At 41.4% G+C, this 11371-nt stretch overlaps 1 protein-coding gene across 1 annotated transcript in view; it reads right to left on the reverse strand.

Moving 5' to 3' along the window:
- The window catches only part of LOC133403312 (ras-specific guanine nucleotide-releasing factor 1), a 31210-nt gene extending 26169 nt beyond the window's left edge, over nucleotides 1–5041 (reverse strand). The window contains exon 1 of the mRNA XM_061678160.1: nucleotides 4545–5041. Within this exon, the coding sequence (XP_061534144.1) occupies nucleotides 4545–4820 (276 nt within the window). The 5' untranslated portion in view covers nucleotides 4821–5041. The remainder of the gene's footprint in view (nucleotides 1–4544) is intronic.
- Nucleotides 5042–11371: the final 6330 nt, after the last annotated feature.

Below are 11371 nucleotides of genomic sequence, written 5' to 3' on the forward strand. Positions count from 1 at the left end.
CTGTAAAACATGCATCTTCTCTCTCTCTCTCTCTCTCTCTCTCTCTTTATCTCTCTCTCACCACACACACACACACACACACACACACACACTTTATCAATAAGTCTGGTCAGCAGACTTGTGCCTGGGTGGGTTTTCTCCGGGCACTCCGGTTTCCTCCCATATTCCAAAAACATGCACGGTAGGTTAATTGACAACTCTAAATTGCCCGTAGGTGTGAATGTGAGTGTGAATGCTTTTTTTTTTTTTTTTAGATGTGCCCTGCGATTGGCTTGGCGACCAGTTCAGGGTGTACACCGCCTCTCGCCCGAAGATAGCTGGGATAGGCTCCAGCACGCCCACGACCCAAGTGAGGATAAGCGGTATGGAAAATGGATGGATGGATGAATCTTTGAGATCACATGGTATTGTTCAGCAATATCTTAATTTGCACACTCATATTTTATTTAGTTATTTTAATTTTATTTGATATTCATGCTCTGATTTAAAAAATAAATCACAAGTTACTCACTAGTTAGTACTTGAGTACTTTTTTTCACTCTGTTCGCTACTCTTACTCAAGTAATTTTTTGGGAGGACTACTTTTGACTTTTACTTGAGTCGTGTTATTCTAAAGTCACAGTACTCTTACTTGAGTACAATATTTGGCGAGACTACCCACCCCTGCTCGTATCTCAAGGCACCATTGAGGTGGTTGGAATATCTGCTAACAATTGCCATTTCTGTACTGGTTTTCTACCCAAATGAAAAGGAACAACTCCATTGAGTAAGAAAGTAGACACACTTGATTTGGGTAAGTGGGCCACATAAAATCAATATTGCGGAGTTGAGTTTGCCAGCTGTGTTACAGCTGAAGCTCCTTGAGTAGTGGCTTGATTAAAGCAGCTTATGTCTTTACCATTGCTTTAGTGCCCTGAGTCTCGCACACGTTATGAAGGAGATTTAGAAGCATACGGGGAAGCCACATCTCCTTCTTCATCATCGCCCACCCGTGCAATGGGTAGATAGAGCTCAGCGAGGGAAGCCTCCCCCAGCTCCATTCCTGGGATGTCTCTTGGTTCCCAGGAGGAAATGCCATAAGACATGGAGGCTGGAGCCATGGCCAATTATGTAACTGTACGATACCTGTTTCCTAGCAACTCAGCTCGACGTGAACGGTCGGGCCGTCGTTGCTTTTGTGGTGTCACTCGAATCTTGACGAACGCACTTGCTTTCTCGCACTGCAGCAGCAACTAATCGGAAATGGTTATGATCTGCAAGTCGAGCTGTTTTGGACGTATGCATTATTCAGTCTCGATTAAACAACTTTTGTCTTTTTTTTTTTTTTTTAAATCTGGAGGGACGCTGAAAGCTTGACAAAGCGTTTCAGGGCTCAGCCGTGTTTCTGACACCGTCGAGTGAAGGTGTCATCTCCTCTAATCTTTGGCCCGTATATGTTCAACAGGCGCCTATCAACCTGCAACTGATGGTTATTCATGGCTGACTGCTCCTCCATCTTCACATTCATTAGGTATTCATCCTACTGTCAAAAAGGATCTATTTCTGGCAGAGAGGCATGCATGTTGCTGTACTTTTTCCCCATCACGGTGTGTCTTCCAAAGTGTCTGGTGAGAGGCGATGCCAAACACGCTGTCTGCAACCTATTTATGGCTGAGTCATGCATCTTTAAAATCATTGCCATCCTCAAGAGTCGAGGATGTGTGAAAGGACACGATATCGAGTGCAAAGTCTTTAAGCCTCTCGTTTCCGAGAATGCTAGAGTTTCCGCAGCTATGGGTGCCCTCAGAGTGCCAGTGACAACTGTGGAACTATTTAAAAATTTTTTAAAAAATTCAAAAGAAAAGTAATCACCTCAAAACATTGTGACATCATTATCCCTGTATTATCTTTTTTCTTTTCTTTTTACCAGCAAATGGATGGAAAAATTGTTATGAAAGCAGAATTCAAGGAGAAATATAGTTCATTCATGTATACAACCATATTTTTGCTTTGGTAGGGCTAAAAATATGAAATAATATGGAGATAAAAGCGAAAACAAAAGGTGCCAAATAGGAACATCGACACCCGATTGTTGACCATCCCCTGGGGACACACCCACCGAGGCACAATTAGGGAACTTCAGACCCCTAAAAATTTTGAACTGAACAACCCTTTTGGATAATACTTCAAATGTCTTCAACGAACAAGAACGGTCCAGCTGCTTTGATTAAACCTTGGCACACAGCCTCTCACAAGTTTCTCAAGTTTGAATTTCAGTTCTTGTACAAAACACAATTTAAAAAAAAAAAAATCAAGTAAAAGTAAAAAGCGTTACATTAAAACTACTCTGACATGTCCCATTTCTCCCAAACGTTACTTAAGTAAATGTTAATGCAGCACATCACAACCCACTTCTGCTAATGAGTGGACTTGCAGTAAGTCTTATGTCTTGTGCAATAAACATACCGTAGTCATTTAAATACAGCCGCATCAATATTTATATAGTATATACAGTAGGCAGAATTTGTAAGATGTGTACCGTTCTTTAAAGGAAGCATGAGTGATCAGGCAAAACCAAATGGGATTCAAATTAAACGTTTCAGAATAACACCGCCGTAAACAAAACACAGCAATGAAGAAAATAATGAAATGCTCGCCGTTCACTCATCAGTCATTCTATTTGGACAAGCAAATAGAAAGAATCTACTGTACACCCTGCATTTCCGATTTCGCTTTTTAGACTGAAACTACTGTAGGCAGCTGCGTGCGTGTGCGAGGTGCGTTCAGGGACACTGCGTAAATGGGAGGGAACGTGTTCCTTTGTAATACAGTACATAATTGGGAAAATGTGTTACTTGGAAAATGATTATTTGTATCACAATGCTTTAGTTCAAACACTGGACGATCACAACTGGGATAGTATGGAATTTATTTTGTTTTGTAATATAAGAGTGGACAAATTATTTTGTTAATATAGTCAGCCAGAGCTGCGAGGAATGCAAAGTTATCAATGACCTTTCACCATCGTTCCTGTCATATTGCGTTGCGTTGTTTTTGCTTGCACATTAAGGACAAAAGTCCTGTTTTTATTTTGACCATTCATATAGTTTTTGCTCAACAGTAACTAGTTTGAGGTGCCTGTTTTTATAATGTGCTGCTAAACTGCTTTTGATTGTTCTGCAACGATAACAATAAAGTTTTATTCTATTCTATTGTCTGAGTGGTGCGGGTATCTAATTGGACAAATCAATCAAATAGTGTTAACAGCAACACTACTTGAGCTCCCCCTCCCCGCTGCATCATTCTTTAGGATGCAACTAAGTGTCGCCATAGAAACCCTGAGATTGAAGTACTTTTCCATGAGGATAAATCTCATGTAATGTAAGCACTAGGGTCGAGAAGATCAGAGCATGACAAATGCAAGAAAACAAGAGTAGGTGGCTACTGCATTAAGGGGGTTTGTTTGTTTATGTCGTAAGCCTTCATAATATTTATTGCAAAATTGATACACGCGAGTGTGCAGCATTCTGCTGTATCAGCGCCGGGGCAGATGTTCTCAGCAAGAGCCAGAACTCACTTTGGATCTGAGCCTCATCGTACTGGTGACGTCAATGTTCACAACACGTTTATTCACAGACCAGATGGATCGTTCTCAAGTTTATCTTTCGCATTTTGCAGCAAGATGGCACAAATGCACCCATCCTGACTGGTTGATTTAGAGAGGCAAGGCATGTTACATGCACGTGAGATCCACAACGCTGGGACCTATTGGCATAGTTAGAACACTGATGCCTACACAGTGTATCATAAGCTGCCTTTGTGCTGCTATTTTTATATGAAAGCCTTTTTCTTTTGTTTCACATAACCTATATTTATTTTCTCAAAATGAAATGGAATGGTGTAACGATCCCATTCAGGGCTTTTCAATCCGAGCTGGAACCCTGCTGTTTCTTTTTGTTTCTTTTCTTTTTTTGCCATCGTTAAACATTTTCACCACGCGATGCCACTGTTGCAACCACAACTTTGTTTTGCGTCTCTCCACCCAAAAACAAAAAAAAAACAAAGAAAATAGCACTTAAAGAACAAAAAAAAGTGGCCAACCAGTGCAAAAACACCACACAACACATGCACTCGTTTGTTATATATATTTCCAATCCTTGAATAATAAAAAAAATATATAACTATACTGCCATTTTTACAAAATGGATTCACCGCTGGTTTGCTGCATAAGGAGCAGAACACTGCAGCAAGCATTGGCATTAAGTGTTATTATTGTTACCTCATCATTAATGCCATGCATGGATTACATAACGCGCGAGACAGCAACCTGCAACCGCATGCTGCTGCTTTTTTACTCTTCTTCTTTTGCCACTCTATATTGAGGTGGTGCATGCATCTGACAAGAAAAGAATACACATAACATGTGAATGCGTGTATTTTCAAAAGAAAATACACGTATGGACAGATATCGCGGAGCCTTTAAAAAACAATGCGTGTTGTTGCGCACGTGTGTGTGTGTGTGTGTGTGTGTGTGTGTGCGTGTGCGTGTGTGTTTGTGGGCACACCTGCTTTTCCAAACACTCCTTGGCCGAGAGCGAAGGTTTGGGCGAAGGCGCTCTGTCGCATATGCATCCCTCCAACAGGTACAATCCCGAAGGGCGAGAGCTGGACTCGTTCTCGAAATAAAAGAGCATGTTTTGCAACAGCGCGAACCACTTGGTGTGCCATTTCGTGTTGTCCGAGCTCTTCTTGCTCAAGCACCCGCGTCTCGTGCCGTCCTTCTTCGCCAAAAGCCCCAGGTAGGTGACATGACCGTCATTCAGCCGTATTCCCTTCTGCATGTTCGGTGGAGAGCGGACTCGAGCGTGCGCGCTTACTCGGTCCTTACATCATCTCGCCAATGGCCCCGGAGAGGGAAAAAGAGGATAGCCGGAAAGACGAGACTTTTAAGTCAAAAAGCAAGAGTTGCATTGTGAAAAGAACCCCTTGCAGGTCCACATTGTTCGCCACTGACTGAGAGACAAGATGAGGAGGAGGGGGCGGTGGGGAGGGGGGGGGGGGGGGGGGGAGACTGGAGGTTGTGCGCTCTCTTCCCATGGAAAGAAAGAAAGAAAAAAGGAAAGAAAAAAAAGATCTCCAGAAAGCAGCAGGCTGGCTGGCTGCTGAGCGAGGCAGAGCTGGCGCAGGTCACATGACGCATGCTTGGGGAAGCAGATTTCAGAACCTTGGACAGGGACCACTCCACAACATGCTGCACCAAGTCCTTCCGTACTCTCTCAGGCACTGCTGTAAAAAAAAAAAAAAAAGAAAGAAAATTGTGGTAGTCCCGCTGTCACAGGATGACAACCAATCAGTACATATTTGAAAGTCATAGCACATTAGAAGCAACTTTTGCGCAGCTAAGTCTCCAGAAGACGTACTATATTGGTTATACAGTGCATGGTGCCTTGAGATACGAGGGACACAACTTGCAAGTTTTTTTTTTTAGATACGAGTCGTCGTTTGGCTGATTTCGCATTCACATTCAATTTAGAGCATTGGTGTCCATATCCTCATTAGTTGTAATACAGTTCTGTTTAGAATATGCAACTTTCCGGAACTATCCAGTTTGGAATACTAGATAGTAATACAAAATGCCTGAAAAACTGAAAAACTCGTTGATGTTGTCACGACTGAAAACGCAGGTGGACCCAAGCGCAGGAAAAGCAAGAGCAGCATGTTCAGTGGAGCCATGCTTCTCCTGTTTTGGTAATGTTTTGGTAATGTGACGTTCCGCATGAAGTGGATTGTTCTGCTTGCCAATATATGTTCCTGGCATGGATAGACGAACAAAGAAACAGTATATTTGTTCATATTTGTTGAAAAAGAATACCTTTCCATGGCACCCCTGATTATTTCTCATGGCGCAGAAAGAAGTGTTTCATGACAATTTTTTTTCCCCAGTGGTTATCATTACATTTTGCCCCTGTGCCTGGCCTATCTGGAGTGGCATCAACAAAAAAAGCCAAAGAGCACAGAAAAAGCAAAACACTGTAGGTGTACCTAATAACATGGTAGACTAGTGTAAATTGATTGTGTGTGTGTGTGTGTGAAATTGCTGTAGTGTGAAAAAAAAGTTGGTGTCAAATGCAGTAGCACGCCATGTATTGTTTGTTCGTGTTGTTGTTAGAGTTGATTAATTGCAATGGCTGCATTAGAATTCATTCAAATTTGAAAGTTCAGCCAGAAGGTTAATGAATATATGTCTTAAAATATGCACAAAATCTGTTTATGGAACTGTCATCATGTGTGGCGTTACTCATGATGTCATGAGAGTTCATTTTAGCACGCATCAATGGATGTTAATTAATTTCTATACAAAATGATGTAACAATTATAGGGGGATTTGAAATTTAAAAAAAAACACTTTGTGTTATTTACACTATATTGCCAAAGGTGTTTGCTCACCTGCCTTTGACTTACATCTGAATATAAGTGATATCCCATCCTTAATCCATAGGGTTTAATATGACATTTGTCCACCCTTTGCAGTTATAACGTCTTAAAACTGTTTGAAGGCTTTCCCCAAGGTTTAGGAGTGTGTTTATGGGAATTTATGACAATTTTTCCAGGAGCATATTTGTGAGGTTACACACTGATGTTGGACGAGAAGGCCTGGCTCTCAGTCGCCGCTCTCATTCATCTTCCATAGGGTTGAGGTTAGGATTGTGCAGCACAGTCCATCCAAATTCTCTCATCCATGTCTTTATGAACCTTGATTTCTGCACTGATGCAGTCATGTTGGAACAGGAAGGGGCCATCTCTAATCTGTTCCCACAAAGTTAAAATGTCATAACATCATCAAAATTGAAGAAAAATACAATTTCTGGCCCAAATTGAGATTCTTTTATATAAACTCAAGATTTGAATCTGATCCAAGTAAAATTGTAATGTTGTGTTTTTGCACAATAACATTTCTACAGTGATCAATCATTAATAAACATTTAAAAGTCCACACTTGAGTCATTACCATTAAAGATGTCAAAATCATTTTGGATATTTTTGGGTACCATTTCCATGCCGTAAGAAAAGGTTGTTCATTGCTTCAAATTGACATGCTGTCTTTCAAAATCAGATGTTCAAGATATGCGGTCAGATACGTGAAACATTGATAGGGGAAAAAAACACGCCATAACAGTCAAGCATCACTGTCAGTCTTGTTTGACACTGTGTGATCTGTCCCTGCATGTGCGCGTGTGTGTACAAGCCAGCGGGAATGTCTTTCTGTCACTCTGTGTGTGTGTGTGTGTGTGTGTGTGTGTGTGTGTGTGTCATCTTGTGTTTTCCGCTGCTGTCACAGAGGAGGCTGCCTGCTGTGGTGTCCTTCCCACAGTCGCCCGTGAGAATGCTGCGGTCCTACAACCCCAATTCCAATGAAGTTGGGATGTTGTGTTAAACATAAATAAAAACATAATACAATGATTTGCAAATCATGTTCACCCTGTATTTAATTGTACAACAAAGTACTACAAAAACAAGATATTTAATTTTCAAACTGATAAACTTTATTGTTTTTAAATAAATAATCATTAACTTAGAATTTTATGGTTGCAACACGTTCCAAAAAAGCTGGCACAGGGTCATGTTTATGACTATCACCTTTTCTTTTAATAACATTCAATAAACGTTTGGGAACTGAGGACACTCATTGTTGAAGGTTTGTTGGTGGAATTCTTTCCCATTCTTGCTTGATGTACAGCTTCAGCTGTTCAACAGTCCGGGGTCTCCGTATTTTACTCTTCATAATGCGCCACACATTTTAAATGGGAGACAGGTCTGGACTGCGGGCAGGCCAGTCTAGTACCCGCACTCTTTTACTACAAAGCCACGGTGTTGTAACATGTGCAGACTGTGGTTTGGCATTGTCTTGCTGAAATAAGGAGGGGAATTCATGAAAAAGACGTTGCTTGGATGGCAGCGTATGTTTCTCCAAAACCTGTATGTACCTTTCAGCATTAATGGTGCCTTCACAGATGTGTAAGTTACCCATGCCATTGGCGCTAACACAGCCCCATACCATCACAGATGCTGGCTTTTGAACTTTGCGTCCATAACAGTCCGGATGGTTTCTTTCCCTCATTGGCCTGGAGGACACGACATCCACAATTTCCCAAAACAATTTGAAATGTGGACTTGTCGGACCACAGAACACTTTTCCACTTTGCATCAGTCCATCTTAGATGAGCTCGGGCCCAGCGAAGCCGGCGGCGTTTCTGGGTGTTGTTGATAAATGGCTTTTGCTTTGCATAGTAGAGTTTCAAGTTGCACTTACGGATGTAGCGCCAAACTGTATTTACTGACATTGGTTTTCTGAAGTGTTCCTGAGCCCATGTGGTGATATCCTTTACACATTGATGGCGGTTTTTGATGCAGTGCCGCCTGAGGGATCAAAGGTCACGGGCATTCAATGTTGGTTTTCGACTTTGCCGCTTACATGCAGTGATTTCTCCAGATTCTCTGAACCTTTTGATGATATTATGAACCATTGATGATGAATTCCCTAAATTCCTTGCAATTGTACGTTGAGGAACATTGTCCTTAAACTGTTCGACTATTTTCTCACGCACTTGTTCACAAAGAGGTGAACCTCGCCCCATCTTTGCTTGTGAATGACTGAGCAATTCAGGGAAGCTCCTTTTATACCCAATCATGACACCCACCTGTACCCAATTAGCCTGTTCACCTGTGGGTTGTTCCAAACAGGTGTTTGATGAGCATTCCTCAACTTTCTCAGTCTTTTTTGCCACCTGTCCCAGCTTTTTTGGAACGTGTTGCAGCCATACATTTCTAAGTTAATGATTATTTGCTAAAAACAATAACGTTTATCAGTTTGAACAATAAATATGGTGTCTTTGTTGTGTATTCAATTAAATATAGGTTGAACATGATTTGAAAATCATTGTATTCTGTTTTTATTTGTTTAACACAACATCCCAACTTCTTTGGAATTGGGGTTGTAATTACATGATCCAGCACGCTTTTAACTCGCCATATCCCTCTCAAATGACGTTTACTAATTACGCCTTCCTTTTTTTTTTCTTTTTTAGAAACACACTTCTTTTTATGCGCGCGGGGCTCCCTCATTTTTGTTGTGTGGAAAGAGAATAAGTTGTGGTAGTCACAGCCTTACTGGAGGAGCATAGAGGCATCTTAAATCCTTTTAAAGCATGATGCCGTGTTGAACAATCTGGATTTGACGTAAGAAGAATCGTTTAAAGGGAGTGATGTTGTTAATGTTGTTTGTGTGTGTGTGTGTGTGTGTGTGTGTGTGTGTATGTTTGGGGTGGGTCGGAGTGCCTCTGCAATGCAGTAGAGTTAGGACAAAAAGCAGAGTTGAAGGCAGTGAAGGCGTCGCTAGGCATATTTTAGTAGGCTTGAAAACCCCCAAAATATTCTTAACCCCTCCCCCAAATTATTTGGTTAGGCCCATTTTTGTGTGTGTTTTAGCCCCCCTAAAACCTATCTGAAGCCCCCCCAAATGACTCTTTAGTTCCCAAAAAAGCGTGTTTATTCGTAGTTTTGACAAACATGAAAATCTGACTGCAAAAAGTATTTTCGGCGTCAGAAATTACACGTTTATAGGATTCGGACACAGGAGAAAACTATATGGACGTGATTCACGATCATTATCTGACGATGCGCTTGCTCTCAGCGTGACCCAGAAAATGAGATGGCTCGAGTGCACGCCGCCTTTGTCGTTTAAAGCTAGGCAGCTTAGTTAGCTTGATGGCAACAGTCGTAGTTGCGAACACAAAATCAAGTGCGGGCAAACACTTGCCAAATTGCTTTGGATTTTGACTATTTTTGGTGTTGTAGGCAAAGTATTTTGGTGAAAATCTCCATGACTCTCTCAAGCGGCAGCCGCCGCCGACATCCCCATTAGCTTGTGCCGTAGCAGTTTGCTAATCTTCCTGGTTTCCACATACTGTGTAATCAATAATACAAATAATATATGAGTACATCAGTGCAGTCGTTACACGATTCATTGATACAGTAGTTACTCAAAATACACGCTACAGAGTTGAACGAGTAAACAACATTCATGCAAAAGACATCAATTAACAATTTGATATGAAATCAAATACTGTTAAAACCAAAATTTATTTTAATCCTCAAGCAACATCTCTCAGATGAAAAGAGTATTAAGTGGATATCATACAACCAAATAGCAGTCATAATAATGTCAAACTCGGGGGGGGGGGCACATCTGGCCCGCCATATCATTTTATGTTGCCGGCAAAAGCAAATCATTCGTGTCATCTTCCATGGTTCTTGCTAAAAACTAGATAAAAAAATCATAATATGCAATAAATAATGACGTTGAGATGTCGCAAGCATTTTTTATTTTTTTGTTACCAAACCCCTTTTTACAGTAACTTGAACGATAGTGAAGCAAACTATGATCCTTGACTATTGATTTGATAACTGGTTATCCATCATTTTGAGTTAGAACACACCTTGGCAATTATGTATTTGTCATTGTTGCAAAAGAAAGCCCTGGCTTTGCTTATTTTAAGGAAGAGGAGAGGAGCAACAGCCCCCGCCCCCCTAAAAAAAAAGGGGGAATGGGTGCATCCCATACTAATTTCACAGCAGGATCTCAGAGATTAAGCTCATTGAGATACAACTCCACGAAGAGCGCTTCGAGATGTATTTCAGGCTCAGCATGCAGCAGTTTGAAAGCCTCCTGTTGACACGTCTCGGTGTATCACGTTTTCTATTGTCCCAAAGATCAGGACAGGGGGACAACTGCGTTAATTATCACTCGTTCCAATTTCCCCTTGCCGTTTCCAGTACAAGGACGCAGTGTTTCCATGCTATTCTGCGGTTCATCCTTTGCTCCCCCGCTATATAACGTTTTTAAAAGCAATTTTTTAAAATGAGTTTTTACAGTTTAAAATGTGTTTGAGATATGTGGGAGGGATACAATTATTTTTAAAAACAAAATTGTATTGTCTGTTTATATCGTGGCTCTTCACCCATTGTGGGTGGGTTAGGAACATATTCCTCACGATAAACGGGGGTTCACTGTATGTCTCCTTCAAGCTGCCTTATTGGCTTTTTCTGTCATCTGAGGGTTGCATGCTGGGATATTCTCCTCTCGCGTTCTTGGTGTAGCCCAGGCGCCAATGAAAAGCGTGCACTGTGACAGAGTTGCAATGAAGTGGCACTTGAACCAACCAGAGCTGCACTAAGCGGCACTCTGGTCCCTCAAGTCCTCCTCCAGTGTGCAACTGACACAAAATTCATGGATATTAATTCTAACCTAATGAGAGCAACTGCATCAGAGAACGCTTGTTGTTGTGTTGTGGTCAGAATAATCACACTTGCGGTATACTGGCCTGGCAGGAGC

Source organism: Phycodurus eques, chromosome 5, assembly GCF_024500275.1.
Source record: "Phycodurus eques isolate BA_2022a chromosome 5, UOR_Pequ_1.1, whole genome shotgun sequence".
NCBI classification, from domain to species: Eukaryota; Metazoa; Chordata; class Actinopteri; order Syngnathiformes; family Syngnathidae; genus Phycodurus; species Phycodurus eques.